We start from the raw sequence: 19,944 nt of genomic DNA on the forward strand, positions 1-19,944 counted from the left end.
GTACATAAAATTACTTAGGTATTAAGGCTGATGATGATGTTTTATATTTGGTTGTATTTCCCACTTATTGATCAAAATGAATGGCCTACTGGTCACACTAGAAACTTCAATAGAAAGCCAAGAAAGGTAAAGTTAAGCTTTAACTGCCAGAAATTACAATTTTTTTTCTCACCCAGATACAAGTGAAGCTTAAATTCAGTAAAATGTGATCAGCTTTATTCACTATTTCTTCTGCAATGTGAATGCTCAGCTCTTGTGGGTTAAGCAGATGACACTGAAGACTAAGTGAAGGAAAATAGGCATGTGAAGAACAGGCTCATGACACTACTGGGAAAGGAACAAATAATGGCTCTCAGCCTTGGTGCTCTTCACCTCCCCATGACTGCGAAGCCTTCACAGGAGATGGACCAAATTGTCTGAGACACACAATGTATGTGTATCAAATTATTCTGTATGATAAATTTGTACAACACTAATGGATAAAATAGTAAGAAAATAAAGTTTCCTACAAATGACATTATGAAGGTGCCATCTTTACCCTTAGGCCTCCTTTCTGTACATTACTGCAGCAGTTTGCAACTGAGGTATATTATAAATAATTTTTTCCTTATAATTCAGTTCCTAAATTTGCAAGTGACTCAATTATGTAGATAAAAATTATCCTTTTAATAACATCAGTTTTATTCAATGCATTCCTAAGAAAAAAGATGAGACCTATGGGTTGACTAGTGAAAAATTTAAATAACTCGTCATTTGTGCAGCTTTTAGTGAGCAGACTGATGCACTATTAGCAGTTGTATTTAATTAATTACTAAAATGCTTCTCCATGAAATTTGAGTTTTTTGCAAACTCTGAGGAACAGCTTCATGCAAACCACTAATGCTATGCAAATTCAACTGACCCCTGGAATATATCTGGACTAGAAGGCAGTCCAACAGGTGTTGAACTCCCAACCTTATAAATGTTTTGAGATACATTATTACTCTCATGGAACATTCTACCACACTCTACATGTGATTCCAGGTTTTGTGTTATTCTGAACCCATATTACAGCAGAGAAGGTAATTTTATGTTAGAAAACATGACTATATCATGAAAACAGTTCATGTTCAATAATACCCCCCCCCCCCCAATTTTTTTCTTACCTGAACAAAATGACTAGGTGTTTCACTGCAAACTGAGTGGATCTGTCCATTTACTATTGGAATTATCTTAGCTAAAGGCAGGCTGACACTGGAAAGACTGAAAAAAACCATTATAGTGATTATTTTCTGAAATCACCTCATAGTCATTTAACATTTTAATTAAAAAGTAATATTCAGTCATTGAAGAATAGGTACAGAAATGTATCAAAAGAAAAAAATCCAAGCATAATTCTACCATCTAGAAAAGACAACTATAATTGAATTCATGGATAGTTTTTCTTGTAATTTTTACACATAGTTATGGTTTCTGTGTTTTTTAACACAAAACTCTAACTCCTTGAAAATATTGTTTTTAACTTTTTGTTATGAGCATTTTTCTCTTTTAAAAATTTCTAAAGTTTTAGTCTGATTTTTTTTTAAATGATTGCATGGTAATCCATCCTCTAGCTGTGAGAATATTCATCATTAGCTCCCTAAAGTTGGGGGCATTTAAGTATTTGCCTTGGTTTTCTTAATATAAATAATACTGTATAAACATGGTCAAAGGGCATTAATGCTTTTAAGATTTAGGTGTAAACTGCCAAATACCCTCTGCTTCCTCAGTAGTGTATGAATAGTCTTGCTCCATCAGGCTGCCTTTCCACATTAAGTACTATTATTATTCTTTAATTTTTATATGTCTGAAAAGTGAAAATGTTATGTTAGGTTTGTATTTCTTTTAATTACTATCAATGTTGAATGTTTTTTGCCCCTATTCTGAACTACACCATTATCTATCTGGCAGTATAAGTAGGAAACCTGAGCATTATCCTTGGTACCTCCTTCTGTTGATATTCAGTCCCTCCATAATCCTAAACATTCCTTCCTTTTCCTTTCTCCTCCACTCTCCTCCCTTCTCTTCCTCCTATGCTGGGGATTGAACCCAGGACCTTTTTCTGAAATTTATATTTGGCTAATTTAGCTAGTCTTTTATGTATATTATTTTAAAAATTAACACTTTATATGTTCTACAGGAAAAGCAAATTCATTGCTCTACTTTTTCAATAATTTCTTGAATAGTCTCAGCCTAGTATTTGTCCAGATCACCTATATTATCATTTTTCAGGGCTTACTGTTAACAAAGCAACATCCTCCAATCCTCAAGGGGGTTAAGTAGTATTTGACTAAGTCTATAGGTTAATTTTAGGAGAATAATTTTATAATTTTTAATTGATTCTCTTGGGTTTCTAAGTTTAAAATCATGTCACCTTCATTTAACAATAGTCATTCCTCTCCCTTTCCAAAACTGATATTACTTTAAAAGATTACATGAATTTAACTTAGAAAATCAAGAGTCAATTAATGGTTTATTAGAATAGTAAGATACTTGTATATTTTGAAGATAAAGGTATTAAAAAAAATCAATGGCTTTCCTCAATTTGGTCTCCAAAAATGGGTCTTTTCTTAGCCTTACTATGTTAGTTAGAGTAAAAGAATAATGCTGAATAACTATATCAATACTGACCATCGTTAGATTGTTTCTGAATGTAAGAAATCATTCTGGTGTTTTACTATTAAATATATTTGCTCTTGATTTCAAATTTACTATATAAAAATGTTTTTTGAGTAAGAAGTTTTATCAATAACAAATGTTGCTTTATTGAATGCCTTTTTAGCAATACTGATGATGTTCTTTTGTCCTATTAATTTATTAATGTTATAGTTTATTGTAAAAGTTTTACTAATGTTTTGACCCTCTTTTCATTCTTAAAATAAAACTAATTTAGTCCTAGTGTTGCAGAATAATTGAAATTCTGGGCTCTGACATTTGACAAATTTATTCTCTACGATTTCAACTGGAACAAAAAATAAACATTTAAAGTGTAATTTTTGAGAGCATTCATTTGTATAATACCATTTTTATGCCATCTTACCTATTCATGGAGTTGCCATGTTGCAGGTCCTGTTCAGTAGGTCGAAAGAACTCAGCCATGTTGTCTAGAAGTCTACTAAAACCTCGGTTTAAACAGGTATTCAAAACTGTACTAAAATCTGGACTACATAAAATAAGTATATGTTACTTTTTAGATTCTCAATGGAAAAGGAAACAAATTCAATAGTTTGTGGCTATCTTTAAAAGCCACCAACATTTCTAGTTACAATCTAGTCTTTGCAGTCAGAAACATTAAAAATTTATCAAGGAGCTAATCTTTAAAAGTAGGCATAAAAATGAGATTATTATTTAGCACAACACAATGAAAATATTCATTTCACTAGATTTTTTATTAGTGCTTTATACAACATTTAAAAAAAATATCAATACTAGTATTACTTCTCTCAAAGAAACTTTTGAATCCTTCCATAGTCACACATTATTGGTTTGCTTTACTACAGCATTAGAACTCAATTGAGGTAGGAAATATTATCATGTACAGATGAAGAACAAGATACTTGAAGAATAAAGAAACTCCCCCAAAGGTATGCAGTTAGTGAACAGGGAAGCTCACAAATCCAGGCCTTTTTAATCTTAATTCAGGCTCCTTTCATTACATGGATTTCAGATCTTACCAAATTCTGATATAAAGAATACTACACAAGGATACTGTCAAAGTTAAAAAATGCCTAGTGAAGTATCAATTTCTTAATCAGAGTGTGCATGTATGTGTGTATATCTATCAACTTTTCCTGTTTCTTCTCGTTTTTAAAAAGCATTTTACAACTTTAATGTGTTAAGCTTTGATACCATAAATTTCATTCATTTTAAATGTGCAAAGTCACTGATTTTTCACAAATTTACATGTTTTGCAACTATCACTACAATCCAATTTTAGATCATTTTTTCTCACCTTTTTTGTCCAGTTGCAGACAATCCCATCTGACCCAGGTCCCAGGTAACTACTAATTTACTTTTTGTCTCTACAGTTTTCTGGATATTTCATGGAAACAGAGTCATAGGAAATGTGGTCTTTTGTATCTGTCTTCTCTCACTTAGCATGATGGTTTTTTATTTTTCATTTTTTGCAGTAGTGGGGATCAAACCCCAGGGTATTTTACCATGGAGCTATGTCACTAGCCCTTTTTATTTTTTATTTTGAGACAGTTTTGCTAAGTTGTTGAGCCTGGTCTGGAATTTGCAATCCCCCTTCCTCAGCCCCCCAAATTGATGGGATCACAAGTACACAAGTGTGCATGGCCACGCCATGCCTGGCCAGCATGATGTTCTTCAGGTTCATCTACCCTGTGGCATATATCGATGGTTTGTTCCTTTTTGTTGCTAAGTAGAATTCCATTGTATGAATATATCACATTCTATATTCACATTTATCAGTACATGGACATCTGGATTGTTTCCACTTTTGTCCATTTCAAATAATGCTATTATGAAATTTCATAAGTTTTTGTGTGGACATATGTTTTAACTTTCCTTCAGTAGATACCCAGGAATGAACTGCTTGGTCAGGTAGTAAATTTAACTTTTCTCTCAAAGGGAACATGATAGGAATAAAAGAAGAGAAACAAAATGATTAAGGGAACAGAAATTCAAGAAATGAAAACTGAAGAAAAGGTCATCATCTAGCCTGTATGTTATTACAAGGATTAAATGATTTAGGAGGTATAAAGGAGCATAGTACAGTGCTTGGAGCATGAGTCATCAAAAATGTTAATTTTTATTTTTATTCTGATTAGATTGGATCATATGGGCAATGAAAGAAATGAGAATAGCTTTTTTAATAACTGACCTTGCTTCCTGTTCCACAAAGAATAAGCAATGAGAACTTCCACATACTTGTCCTACCACATCTACCAACTTACATGCCTTTGTGCCTATCCCTAGCTATCTCTCACTGGCTCCTTAAACCAATCCCTTAGAAAAAAAATTTTACTGACACATATTTTTACAAATGTATGGAATGTAGTACAATTCAATTATGTATGTATGGAATGTAGTACAATTCAATAATGTATACAATGTTTATGATGATCAAATCTGGGTGATTAGCAACCCTTTTATAGTGTACTGAATTCCATTCTTTTTTCTATTTGAGGTTCTGTGTTCTTAAAGTACTCTACTTTCCTACACCAATTTCTCCTTCTATCACTTTAGGTCAGTTAAATAAATATTTATTGAGTATCAATTACATGCAAGGCACTGTTCTAAGAGTTGAGTAAACATTGGTGAACTAAAAAGATACAAATTTCTAATCTCACAGAGTTTGTCTACTAGAACCTGTGCTTAAAAAAATACTTGAAAAACAAAACCAAGGTTGAACTGCTAGTTAGTAAAAGAGCCAACTTCAAATCCAGATAATATGGTCTTCTAAGGCATTGCCTGGTGCTTTTTTCATTTTTAATACTTTGACTTTTTGAGTGATTCAAATAATCATACTAAATTCAGGGAAGAAGTGAACTTTTTTTTTCAGTCAAAGTTTTTAGGAATAGTAGAGTCTATCTAACAGGTTTAGGGTGGGCGAGTAGTCCTTAAGGTAGAGTGTAAGTGAGTGAGTGAGTGTGTGTGTGTGTGTACAAGCATATGCAGGCATGAATGAATGTAAACCTGAATGCTAGCTGGAGTTGGCCACTGCTAGCTTGCAAGAACAACTCTTTCCACTTCCCCAACTTGGCATTCAGTGACTTCAAGTTGACAGCCTGATCTACTGTGGCTACAATTTTAATTTCTGGTGTTTTATTCATTTTCTTTGGCATAGTTAGTTGTCAGACATTTTCTATTATAGGTGAAGTATACCTATACCTTCTAGCCTCTCAATCAGTATATCATAAGGACTTATAGTCCAAGGAAGTGGGTAGCCAAGGTGGGTATGTTTAAAAAGAAATCCCTCCAGTTTAGGTAGGAAATCCTACCTGAAGGCAAGAAAACAGCTGCAAAGTTTAATTTTAACACAAAATTATATTGAATATGGTGTTCAGGAAAAAAATTTTAAAATGGTCTTACGTACATTCAAAATACAAGCCCATTTTCCCTGTTACATGCAGTCTACATACCTTTCCAACATGTCTCTAGTTTCATTGAGAAGTTTAATAGTAGTAATATCTTTGGAAGAAAGTCCACAGGCCTATAAAATTAAAATGTCATATTTCAGAATTTCATATACTACCTTGGTTTCATGAAGAAACTAATCACATTCACAGACTCAAGAGTTCAGGAAAGCTACAAGTGTATGTTACATGGATGATCAAAAAAAAAAAAAATCCACCAAACTCAAAACACCTATAATAGTTTATGTACACAGGTAATAGTATTTAGAACACAAGTCAAAGTATACTTTGTAAAGTTAACTTGGCCCTTCTTGGATAAATTTCTGGCATATATAGACAATGAAAAATAGGCTTTGAGATTGCAGAGGCTTGGGGATTTTTTTTTCCTCTTTCACCATTAAGAAATTTTATCAGGATAGGTGTGTGTGTTTTTTATCAGGCTATCCTGAGGCTTTGTGTGGTTTTTCGATCTGAAGTTTCAGGTTTTCATTCAACTCAGTAAGATTTAGTCCATCATTCTGCTCTTCACATGTTCCTTTTAATCATTTTCTTTTTAGTTCCACTATTAAATTTTAAAATTTAGAAATTGTTTTATAGGTCCAGAAAGCTTTTAGAATTCTCTTGTTGTGTCTTCTTGAGACTATTCTGTAAGTTATTTTTCCAAGGTTTCTTTCCTTCATTCTGTCTCATTTGTCTTACTCAGTTTAGCCTCTCTACTTCAAATCACAGGTCTCCCTTAAATGGACTGCAACTTTTTAAAAAAATTGCTCATGAATATCATGTCCCTTAGCACTCAAACAGGTCATCTTTGGGGTCTCTAAGGGAAGGCAAAACCTATAGGCAATGAAATTACAGCATTGTAGTCTACAGTACCTTTACACTGAAGCATGGCATAGAGGCCTCTATTCTGAGGTTTTTTGGTTAGTGAGAGTTACTCTTCCAATTGCAAAGAATTGGTTTAATCTAGCTTTTGCAAGAAAAACTACGAATTTAAAAATGAGCTACATAATCTACAGTCTTAGGCGTTTTTATTGTTCCTAATCAACGAATAACTTATTTATATAAGATCTGCTCAGGACACAATGGCATGTAGCAAAACCACAGTTGATAATTGCTAAATGGGGCTTTGTTTCTCAACTGGATGACAACAACCTCCTTCAGGTCATTTCCTACTAGCCTTATTTATTTTATTTTACTTTTCACTATTGGAGATTTACCCAGGAGTGCTCCACCAAGTTACATCTCCAACCCTTTTTAGTTTTTATTTTGAGATAAGGTCCTAGTAAGTTGCTGAAACAGGCCTTGAATTTGCCATCCTCCTGCCTCAGACTCTAGAATAGCTGAGATGATAGGTGTACAATGCCAAGCCTGGCTGCCTTTGGATATTTTTAAAAGAAAATTTGAATGTACAACTGGATTCATTAAAATATAAGTTTCTTTGTCTGAAAACTGAAGTTTAGACTCCTTAGCTTGTCATGCAAAGCTTTGCATTATCTTGTCCCTACGTGATCTTGCTCTAGATTCTACCTGATCTTATAGAAATAGTTCTAACCACACTAATTGAATCTGTCTTTTCAAGTCCCCATGAAATGAACATGTCTTCCTTATTTTCTATCTGCAGCATATACCACAGTGTCTGTCACATAAATATTACTCAAAAAATTTGCTGAATATCTAATATTACATGTGATTCTAACTAGAAATTAGCTGTATTTACAATGTTTTCTAAATTAATGAAGTTTTATTTAAATTATTTCAATCACTTTTCAAGAGACTCAGAAGTCTAAATTTCAAGAGACAGTAACTAATTTAAAAGATATAGAATAGCTGGTTTGGTTAAATGGTTATAAATTAAGCACCTGAACTGCTAATGGAGTTTCTTCATCTGGCATCATATAATGACATAATAAGGATTTGGATTCATCTTTATTAATCCAAGAAGAAGATTTATCCTGTTCAATGAGATTTCTGATTTCTTGTACTTTTTGCTCCAAGTCCAAAAGGGACAAAGAATGTTTAAGAGAAACACTAGAAACAAAGAAAAGAGAATTGGGATAAATTTAAACTATGAAACACACCACATACACATTTTTTTCTCTACAGGCTACTATCTGAAATCCTGTTTCATTTGGTCAAATCTGAAACTGCTGAATTAACTAGTATGGATTAATAAATCAGCCACCAAATAAGGGTCATTACTACAAAGCCAAGAAAAAATCTTACTGCAGATAAATAAGAAGATTTATATTGTAATTATAGATTTTATTAGTTTAAGTGGGAGATAAAAACCTCGGGTAGATTTTAAAGGAGATTTTTTTCCTTTTATTTTATGACCCAAACATTTCTGATTTGTTTGGAATTCAATAAACAACAAAATATTAAATCTTTCTTTTAAGTATCAATAGGTTGATACTGATGAAGAAAAGCGTTCTACAGTGCAATACTCAGGGCTGGTCCCTGTATTAAATTACACAGTTTCACATATCACCACTCATCGAGTTACCTGCTTCACTAGAACAATTTAATTTTTCTTCTATTTGTCAGATTCAGGGAGTCAGAAAAGTCAAAGAAAAATGTCTTACCTTCCTAAAATCTTCTGCACAGCTTGTTTAATGACAGTAATCAATTCTGTCAGGCCTATTAATGGAAAAACAAAATTTAAAAAGTCTTGCTCATGTTAAAAATTCCTCAATAATAAATACAAGTAAATGACCTGAAATTAATATAACATGTCACAAGTTAGAATCTTACCATCTCCAAGGAGGTGTTGAATACTTGATAAATATTGCTGTTGGACATCTGGGGGAGCAAGAACTGTCTGTATAAAACAGAAATAAGGTTAAATTATCTAAATTTTTATTAGTAAATAAGTAATTTTTTCAGTATAACTTGAGTTGAGATTTTAAGAATCTAGAATGTCAGGGAAAATATTTTTTTTAACATACCAAAATGTCTATTTTTAAAGGATGAAAAATAATCATAATGCCAAAAGTTTATAATCTCATATAATACAAAGGTGTTTTCCATAGAAACTGTATGTTATCAGAATACATAATATCCAACTAAACTTTGAATTTCTTGAAAGAAAGGGTAATATGTATTTAAGTCTGTTAAACTCACTGTGCCATTTTTGCCAACTGCCGCATTATCCAAGTAAATATATCCACCAATTATGTTTAACTGGACTCTCAAAAGAACTACCAGCATGCAAGTACTGTATACAGCCACGATACTTCTTGTGAAACCTTCAGAGAGAAAAGAAATCCTTTGGTATTGTTATTAAAACATCAACAAATGTGTAAAATCCCGAACCATCTCTAAGACTATGTTTCTCATAAGATGACTTTAAAAATGTATTTATGACTTTATCAGGTATAAATATATATCAATTTAAAATACTTTATATTAGTTCATCTCCTTACAACTTGTTTAGAAAAATATAGGTATAATCTCTTAATTGAAGTAATAATCAATGAAAATACATTGGATAAATGAGTAATACATTATAAACTTAGAAAGGTAAACAAGAAAGGACTGCATTAAGAGTAGCAGCCTCTGAACTCAGAGTAATGCAGGGAGCCAGCTTAGAGCTAAGAGAAGGTGGCTAAGCATGGAAGAACTCTAGCCTTCAATGGCAGATAAAGTATGAAAGGCCCCCGTAAAGACTGGAGGAAAGAAAAGGAAAAACCCCAAGCCTACACTACTTCTCAACAGGATACATTACAGATTATTCATGATAGAGGAGAGAGAAGAGGTGTTGACTGCTGCTGGGAGGTCTAGCAGGTGGAAGATGTCCCAATGGATTTAGCAATACAGACTTACTAGTGATGCCTACAAAATCTGCTGGGGTAGAGACAGGGGTGGAGGCCAGGTTACAGTGTATAAAGTGAGTGAATGTGAAGAAAGGGGATGTAGAAATCTTTGGTAAGAGGGAAAGTAAGCAATAGTTGAAAGGAAATATAGGATACTAGAGAGGTTTCTTTAAGGACAGGCAAGACTTAAGATCATTCAGTTGATAAGGATTAGTTAAATGGACCAAAAAATTTAGGAATAATTTTGAGTATGAAGTTTTGAGACATAAGTAGATAAACAGGGCCCAGGGAAGCTCTTTCTTTCAATTTTTACCAATAATGAAGGTTTACATACAGTATCAAAGTAAAGTTCCTAACTGGATTAGAGTAAAAACTTCCTTTAAAATATAATGCTAAACACATCAACATCTAACATAGGCATATGTAGTTTAGGAGTTTCCACATCATAATAAGAACAAAAATAATACCACCATCACTAAAATTCACTGAATATTTTCTATGAACAGATATGGATCTATTTGTTTTATAAGCATTAGTTTATTTTATCCTGACAACAACTTTATGAGGCTGGTAAATAAGAGTTATTCATATAATACAGTATAAAAATTTCCCCTTATAAATAGCTTAAGGATGTGTTGCCCCTCAGACTATACAGGCTTACTTATTATCTTCAGATCCTCCCATATTTCTAGCTTGTTTGATGGCCTAAAGGAAAAAAATCAGGAAATATATAAAAATAATAATCCAGATAAGCTAATAGAAAACTTTGAACTCGAATTTTTAAATTAAAAACAATATAGGTAACTGAAGAAGACAAAGCCCACAAAATACAATAAAAACCAATTATAATTCCAGGATCCAATGATAACAATCATTTTCACTGGCATATATTCTTTCAGTCTTTTCCTTCTAAGCATATACATATATGTACTATAAAATCATGAAGGAAAATAAGGAAAGAATGTTTTATTTCTTTGCCTTATTTACCATTTTACAAATAAGAAAGATCTTTTAATCCTCCAAAGGTAAATAATACTGTTTCAAAGTATTATTATACACACACAAATTTACACATATATTTGATATGTAATGCACTGTAGTTATCATCACTAGTGATGTTCAAACTGCCTGTCTCTGACCACTAGCAGGTTATTTAGGTAGGCTCCTGGATCTTTTTGAAGTGACCCCAGTAGTCTTTGAGACTTCCTTGATTTCTGACAAGAAAAACTGTTCTGAGTTCATCTTGTACAATTTTTGCTTCAGACATGAAATTACCTGTATCTCTTAAAGTCCTGGTTCCTTGTCATGGGAAATGGTAACTAGGACCACACCTTTGATTAAGGGCATTCATTGTTACTGAGTAGTTCATTATTTCTAATCTCTTCAGTGGCCAAAGCTGGTGCTTAGTCCTACAGAAGTCCATGAATTAAAGGCTTGGTACCCAGAGTAGCACTACTGTGAGATGATGAAAGGTTGTAAGGTTATTGGGGGGTGTGTCCTCAAAGAGTATTTTGAGACCCTGACCCATGCAGTGTTATTCGTTTTGTTTTCTGGCCACTAGGTAAAGAGTTTGCTCCACCACATACTCCCTGCCATCACCATGACATTCCCACCAGATGCCTAAAGTAATGGGTCTGTCTGCTTTTGTACTGGACCTACCAAATCCATAAGCCAAACTAAACTTTTCTTTTTGTAAGTTTATTGTCTCAGGTATTTTGTTATAGCAACGGGAAGCTAATACACTGGCAAATATGTGTGTCTCTATATGTACACGCAATTTAAGAGATAAAATACCTCATAAATAACACTGCTATTTTCAATTCAAAATTAGGACAACAGGATTTTTAACTCAATTTCATTGATCTTACATCTGCATTTCATTTTGCCTACACTAAATATCAGTGAAAACATCATAATTACTAATTTGCTTCATCCCTCAACCCAAGTACTGTAGACTTAAAATATTAAAAAGGGATTAAAGATTTTTAAAAATACTGTGTGTCAAAGGAATATATGTTTCATGAAAGATACATGGTCCTGTTGTAAAGTCACTTGGCATAGTTTGTCTTTTTATTATAGCAAAAACTAGTTTTTTTGTCCCTTTGTTATTTCCAATTTGTCACAGACCAGTATTTATGTAAAATACAATAAAAAATTGATTACCAGAAAAAGAGATTAACCATGAAGATACACAAAATACAAGCTGAAAATCCTTATTATTATATTTAGACATCAATTTTTATTTCAATAAAAATTGAGTTAACATTACAATTATGGGATATTACTAGTACTGCATCTTTCTTTGCCAATGAACAGACTCTAGAGCTTCAGTCATCTCTCACCTAGATGACACAGGTTCAGTAGAGATCTGGAGTAGATCCTACAAAATACCACTATAACTTTAATATAATTTAATATTCAAGACTTCTGGTGGAATGCCATTTTTTCCCTCCTCCTCCCGCTTCCCCTCCTCCTTCCCCTTTTCTCACTGCTAGGATTCAAGTCCAGGGCTTCATTCGTGCTAGGCAAGCATTCATTGATGACTGACCACAATTTGAGGGTGAGATATTTTAATATAAGGAAATCATATTTTCCTTTGTCATCTCAGAAAAATTTCCAAATGTGAAATAAGTAAATAATGATCCTCAAAATTTCAACACAGGAAGTGCTCAGCAGCAGCAGTTTGGGGAGGGAAAATTAGGCTATTTGAATTGAAAATTGGGCTATTTGCTGAAACTATGTTATTTGGGGTGATTTTGAACAGAGAGGACAGAGTAATAGCCACCTAGGACATTTCTTTGTGTTGACAGTCAACATAATTAGATTTTAAAAGTAGATGTAAAAATACTGACCTCAGGGCTACAGACATAGCTTAGTGATAGTGCTTGCCTAGCATGCTTGAGGCCCTGGATTTGATCCTCAGAAGTTAAATATGTATGTGTGTGTGTGTACATATATACATATACACACATATATGTAAACATATACATATATATGGCATTCCACCAGGAGTCTTGACTATTAAATTATTTACATTTATATATATTTATACATACATATATATATATACATATATATATGGGGGGGAGAAAGCACAAGCACACACGTGCTATGGGAGAGGCAGTGAGGAACAGAGATATATGCATCTGTATATATGTGTTTATCTCCCTCTCTCTCTTATATCCCTCAGATTTAAATATATATATATATATATATATATATATAAATTCTGATTCCAAATGTATGTAGAAGGACAGAATTAAATACTTTCTGTGAAAAGATTCCCTTGAAATGCTTCATCTGATGGAATTGTACTCCAAGTTAAATACATTCATACTAGTGTCACTAAAATATATGATTACAAATTAAACTAATCCTTACAAAGTAATATCTTTCTTGTCATAGATTTTAAGATTCTTTGCCTTCAAACTTTATATTTGCATTGTCAGTCTTCAATAAGAATGTTAAATATTAAGAAGTGATATGTGTATATTTGCTATTATGAAACTGACAAAATAAGGCTATCAGGTCATTTGTTTATTTCTGATTAGTTATTATAAAATTAGTTTAAAGAGAAGATTAACTTGCTTTATCAGTTTATATGAGATCAGAGTTGACTGAATACTAATATAAAAGCAGTCATAAGATTGGAGGCCTTGTTTAATCATACTTTGTAATGGCTCCAGTTTCTTTTTATGCAAATGTTTTTCAAATGGACCTTTTACCCCTAAATTGCAAAATTGTAATTTCAAGTCAAAAGTAAAGAAAGAAAAATAATAAAATTTAGATATTTAAAGAAGGAATGATGAAGGAGGAGAATGGTAATTCATCTTAAAATCTGGAATTTAAAGAAATTTGCCTGTGTATTGAGTAAGAAAGGGGAATCACATCTTTTTTTTCCCACATTTTTTATTGGTGCATTATAGTTGCACAAAATGTTGCCACATATTTGTAAATGCACATAATATAACTGTATAATTTGGCCAATATCATTCTTCAACATTTCTTTTTTCCCTCCCCTCCCTTTCTTATACTGTCTGATCTCCCTTTGATTTTTATGAGACCCTCCCTCCCAACCTTTCTTTTCCTTTTCCTCTCTAGCTTCCACATATGACCTTTGACATTCTAAGTTTGGCTTATTTTGCTTAACACAATGGTCTTAAGTTCCGTCCACTTTCCTGCCAATGATAAAATTTCATTTCATTTTTCTTTATGGCTGAATAAAACTCCCTTGTGCATATATACATTTTATTTATCCATTCATCCAATGATGGACACCTAAGCTGCTTCCATAGCTTGGCTATTGTGAATTTGCATTGTGCTATTATAAACATGGGTATGCATGTATCACTATAGTATGATGACTTTAGTTATTTAGGATAAATACCAAGGAGTGGTATAGCTGGGTCACTTGGTGGTTCCATGCTTAGTCTTTTGAGGAACCTCCATAATGATTTCCATAATGGTTGTACTAATTTACAATCCACTAATTTACTAATTTAAATTATGCCAGGAGTACAAAAGTGTTCCCTTTTCTCCATATGCTCTCCAGCATTTATTATTGTTCATGTCTTGATTAATTGCCATTCTGACAGGAGTGAAATGAAATCTCAGTGTAGTTTTGATCTATAGTTCCCTAATTGCTAATGATATTGAACATTTTTCATACATTTGTTGGTCATTTGTGTTTCTTCTTTGTGAAGTGTCTATTTAGTTAATTTTCCCATTTGTTAATTGGGAGTTTTTTTTGGTATTAGTTTTTTGAGTGATATATTCTAGTTATTAAACCTCTGTCAGATTCTTTTCTTTAAAGTTGTCCAGGATTATAATCAGAATTAATCCTTTTCTCCTCTATATAGCCCATATTTTCTCCTCACATTTTCTACTATGACACTAAAAACTCTTGCATTATGATAATTTTGTCTACTCCTTCCTTTGGCTTTGGATGGTGGAAACCACCATGCCCCCTCATACCAGAATCCTGCATTTCTGCAGAGCTAGTACCACATGGTTGAAGCCAAGGTCTGCAATCATCTTGAGCAGTAGCCAAGCATCATGGGACCATGGATGTAGCAGCCTCTGAGTGCATGGGTGGCTAAGAATGGTTAAAAAAAAAAAAAAAAACACGAAAAACAAACAAACCAAAACAAAACAAAAAAACTTCCTAGGCTCCTGTGCAAGCAGAATGCTCCCATGGTCTCCTCTCAAAACAATTTACTATTACACCCTTGAGCCTGAGATGGGTGTGATCTTGCCAATTCCTGAGATGTCCTCGAGCCATCTTTCCTATCAAATCTGTGCAATGGCTATGTCTTTAACAATCACAACTCCCTTAGTCTTAGTTTTACTCACTTTTCTGGACAAATGGCAAGTTTTTCAAATCTTTCTGCTTTGCTTTCTGCTCCTGATTATCACAGTAAACTTGGATAAAAGTGCCAGAAATATCCATGCCACTTCCTAAATGCTATGTTGCCTTGAATTTTCCTCTGCTAAATTAATTAGTCCATCATCTTTAAATTCAAACACACAGGAAGTCTTAGGATCAGGGCAAAATATAGACAACTGCTTTGCCAGAACACAGTATGAATGGCCTTGAGTCCACTTTCCAATAGAGTCCTCCTTTTTTTCTGAAATCTCATAAGCCCACTCTTCACTGTCTATAGTCCTATTGGCATTCTGGTCCTCTGAGCCCCTACTAGAATGTCCCACTAACTCCACTTATCACATTCTAAAGCTTTTCCAGCTTGCATCTCTAAACTTTTCCAAAATTCCTCCTGCTGAAAACCATCTCCTAAGGCCTCTGAACCACATAGTCAGATAGTCACAACAATGACCCCCATTTCTCAGTTCTAATTTCTGTTTTAGTCAGCTTTTCATCACTGTGGCCAAAAGATATGACAATAACAACTTAAAGGAAGAAAAGTTTATTTTGGCACATAGTTTCAGAGGTCTTCATCCATAGTTGACCACAACGATAACTCTGAGCCCGAGGTGAGGCAGAACATCATGGCAGAATGGTATGATGGAGGAAAGCAGCTCAGGAAGTAGCAACCAGGAAGCAGAGAGTGAGCTCCACTCACTAAGGACAAAATATAACCCACAAAAGCATACATCCAGTAACCTAATCCCTTCAATCACACCCTGCCTACAGTTACCACCCAGTTAATCTATATCAGTAGACTAATCCACCAATTAGGTCACACCTCTCATAATTTAATCATTTAACCTCCGAAAACCATAAGAATATCTTAATTATCTTTGTGTGTGTGTGTGTGTGTGTGTGTGTGTGTGTGTGTGTATGCGTGTGCTGGGGACCAATTCTAGGGCTATAAGCATGGTCACCACATACAGGCTCCACCATTGAGCTACATACCCAATCCCTATCTTAATTATCTTTTTTTTTTTAAACATTTATGTTTTTATTTTATAAAAGGATAATATAAGTTAAATTACAACCAACTGTTAAAGCTCTTTTTTTAAAAAAAAAAAATTCTGAAGTACAACAAAAATCAGTTCAAGGATTTTTGTCTGAACAAATGGTTAGTCTTTCCTGTGGCATGCTCCTCAGTCACATAAGAAACTGAATGGGGACAGTCTTTCCTACTTGTTGCTTATAATTCCTAAGCGGTCAATATCTAGAATTTAACTTCTGGGTAAAAGAAAAAGTATTTTAGTTCATTAATTCACCTGCTCACTCCTGGAGGACATTAACCAACTCTGCTATTGTGAAGACATGAGTGTCATCAATATCTTGAATGATGAACTTCTTCCCCAGGGCACTGGACTCATCCAAGTACAGTGGAAACTGCTTCATGGCAGGGTCCCATTCTATAGACACTCCTTTCAAGACAGTAACCATCTTTTTCCAGTCAGAAGGTACAGATGACCTCAATGATCCTCCGCCCACAGACCCAGCAGAGCCTCCTAACCCCTATCTTGATTATCTTGAATCTCCCATATCACATGGGACTAGAACCTGCCTTTCAGGATACAGAGTAACCAAGAAGAAAAAATGCCACTGTTATTACCTCTGTTTTTATGTTAACTAGTTTATATTTACTTCATCTGTTTTGCCTCAGTATGACTCAAACTTAACACAATTAAAATCTATTTATTTTCTATTGTATACTAATGTATAGGTGGGGATTAGGTATTATTTGACTGAGAGTAATCAATTCATATGTATCTTTTTATATAATTACACAAATTAATTTATAAACCAAACCTTACATCTATAAGTAGGGGTTAAAGTCAGTCTACCTCTAAGAATGATGAAATTTATGGAGAGAAAAATCCTTTGTCACTGGTAGTATACTTTAATTAGATTAAAAAAATCTAAGTACATAAAGCCATTGCTTTTTTGAGAAGTATTCTCTGCATATAAAAATATTTCAAAGAAATTTTCTAGCTTCTTATTTAACTTGTCTGAGCATGAAAATCCTATGTGCAAAATGGAGATGATAATGTCTATCTCACAGGGATACTTTGAAAACTGAACCAGAGCATGTATGCATGGAAGGTATCTAGCACTGGGTCTGGCACAGAAAGACTCTAGAAATAGCATTTTTCCCCCCTGGGTACTTTAAGGGTGATTACAAGGCAAATACATACTTCAGTAAGGCCACAGTGATTAAAATTTATTTAGTGTTGGAGATAAAGCTCACTGGCAGTATCTGGGGCTCTGAATTTGGTCACCAGCATTATGCATACACATATATACAAGCACATAACATTTAATTAGTGAAATAATCCCCACACTTAATCTTCTTCATTAAAAGAAGAAGCCATTTCCTCTTGGAAGTCTTCTCAAGCTAACAAAAATCATACTAATATGATATATAAAGTCATATACATGAAAGTGCTTTGTAAAATGGTATTATTAGCATTGTGTGCAAGTGTTATATTTGTACTACACTTTGTTAATAATATATAATTTCATGTGCCTTGTTTATTTAAAATGTTGTTAACATGCCTCATTTATTACCCTGTAAACAGTATAAGAAGCACAATGTTTAACATAAGTTTTGTCTGCTTCACAACATCTGGTTCAGGAATATGTTCCATGAATACCCAATAATTAAATTTCTGAAAAATATCAACATTATATAAAATTTATTTATATAAAATAAAGGATAACATATTGGTGCTCTAAATTATTTGCATAATTAGAGCAGAAATAAATAAGCAAAATAAAATATGAATTCAGTGATAAAGTCATTGTTTTTTTTTTTCCTGAATCTATATAAGTTTTCATTAAAAAGAAAAGAAAACAAAGACTTTGGGAAAATAATTTTGTTCATTCTATCAAGTACAGTCCATGAACAAAACTTGTTGTAACTTGTATTTACCTGTTTTTTAGCAGAGCTGTAAGGCTTTCAGAATTGAGTTGCTGCATTAAGGCCTCTCTCAGTGTTGGAAGCATGGACAGCACTATAATACAAACAGAAAATAAAAAGATCACAAGTGGCATGACTGCAATCTCTGAGAAAAACATTATTTCAGGCTATATGATAAGTAACTAGTAAGAGTTGGAAGGAATGTCAAGGCTAAAGAATTCCAATTAATATTATTAGTGATATGAAACTAGTAGGTGCTAATAAATCATGTACTTGCTCATGTTATCTCAACAAAATTATACATGTGCTATGATCACAGCCATGTAAACAAGTACATGCAGAAGAATGTATGAAAAGAATTACTCCTGAGTGGTAACAATAGTGATCAATGGGCTATAGATTATGAATAATTCTATTTTTATTCTTTTCTGTACTCTCCAAGTTTTTTTACAATAAATGTTTATTTCTGATATAATGAAAATGATTAAGACATTTTTATATTCAGATATACTTTTTCTACATATTTTATATAAAATGTTAGAAAAAGGTTTATTAAAAACTTTAAAACATTACATATTATAACAACAAAAAAAAGTACATTAGGCTAGGAATGTACTAAAAGTACTAAGAGTACTGCTGACTTTTAGTTTTGGTTTTGCCAGTGGTTATTTTGTATCTATCATTCCCAAGAATAAGATGAAGACAAAATAAGATACAGTACTCATGGGAAAAAAACTTGTAATTACTTTGTGTCTTGCAATTTATTTCTTACACACGGTTTAAGAAATGCTAGCACCACACACATACATAAATTTAAATGAATTTCTGACACTAAATAAATCATGAAAAAAATGAAAAAATCAAGAGACCACAAATACCATTCTAAAAGGGAAATTTTTAGTATACGATTTTTATTTCTCAACTAGGTAAAATAGTTAATATAAAATCCAATATTTTTCCTAAAGAAAATTCAGGTTTTAATCTAGTCAACATTTATCTCAATATTGCATCTCTTAGCTTCAGCATATTTCTTCAACCTGCATTTAAAATCTCTTAAGTTATTTAGACCATTATCAAACCAGCAGCTCAGAACCAATACAAAGTAGCTTGTTGCTTAGTGTATTTGGTATAAATGTCTAGTCCAAACACAATATAGCTGGCTATCTGTATCAGTGGATTCTGCACCTGCAGATTCAACCAACTGCAAATAAAAAATATCTGAAAAAATTGGGTCTGGGGCTTGAAGGATAGCTCACTGGTAGAACACTACCTTTGCATAGACAAACCCCTGCATGGGTGTGATTCCCAGTACCATGAAACAAAAATTTTGTCTGTACTGGACACATACAGATACTTTTTCTGATCATTATTCCCTAAACAATACAGTATAACAACTTTATATTGTATTAGGTATTATAAGTAATATAGAAATGATTTAAACTATATGAGAGGATACGTGTAGATTATTATAAGTACCATGCCATTTAATATAAAACTCGTGCAGCCTCAGATTTTGGAAACATAGGAAAATCCTTCACCAGTCTTCAACTGTGTGTCCTTGAGCAAGTTACTTAACTTCTCTGTCCCTCGGTTTTCTAATCCGTACATTAAGGGTAACAGAGGAACTACCTCATAGGATTGATGCAAAGGATTGAGACATAAAACAAGAACAGTGCT

The 19,944-nt window shown here is 33.1% G+C and overlaps 2 protein-coding genes across 2 annotated transcripts in view; both read right to left on the reverse strand.

The window, feature by feature from the left end:
* PEX3 (peroxisomal biogenesis factor 3) overlaps window positions 1-19,944 on the reverse strand; it is a 36,320-nt gene that overhangs the window by 4,092 nt on the left and 12,284 nt on the right. The window contains exons 3-11 of the mRNA XM_079146884.1: window positions 18,280-18,361; window positions 10,593-10,636; window positions 9,240-9,364; window positions 8,871-8,937; window positions 8,702-8,756; window positions 7,979-8,147; window positions 6,126-6,196; window positions 3,059-3,181; window positions 1,146-1,242 (exon numbers count right to left, since the gene is read on the reverse strand). Coding sequence (XP_079003010.1) covers window positions 1,146-1,242; window positions 3,059-3,181; window positions 6,126-6,196; window positions 7,979-8,147; window positions 8,702-8,756; window positions 8,871-8,937; window positions 9,240-9,364; window positions 10,593-10,636; window positions 18,280-18,361 — 833 coding nt within the window. The remainder of the gene's footprint in view (window positions 1-1,145; window positions 1,243-3,058; window positions 3,182-6,125; window positions 6,197-7,978; window positions 8,148-8,701; window positions 8,757-8,870; window positions 8,938-9,239; window positions 9,365-10,592; window positions 10,637-18,279; window positions 18,362-19,944) is intronic.
* LOC306665404 (general transcription factor IIH subunit 5-like) lies at window positions 16,414-18,271 on the reverse strand. The gene is given in 3 exon segments (XM_079146905.1): window positions 16,414-16,601; window positions 16,605-16,622; window positions 16,626-18,271. Coding segments are annotated over 3 exon segments (225 nt in total). The 5' UTR covers window positions 16,791-18,271; the 3' UTR covers window positions 16,414-16,559.

This window comes from Sciurus vulgaris (genome assembly GCF_902686455.1).
Source record: "Sciurus vulgaris genome assembly, chromosome: 7".
NCBI lineage: Eukaryota > Metazoa > Chordata > Mammalia > Rodentia > Sciuridae > Sciurus > Sciurus vulgaris.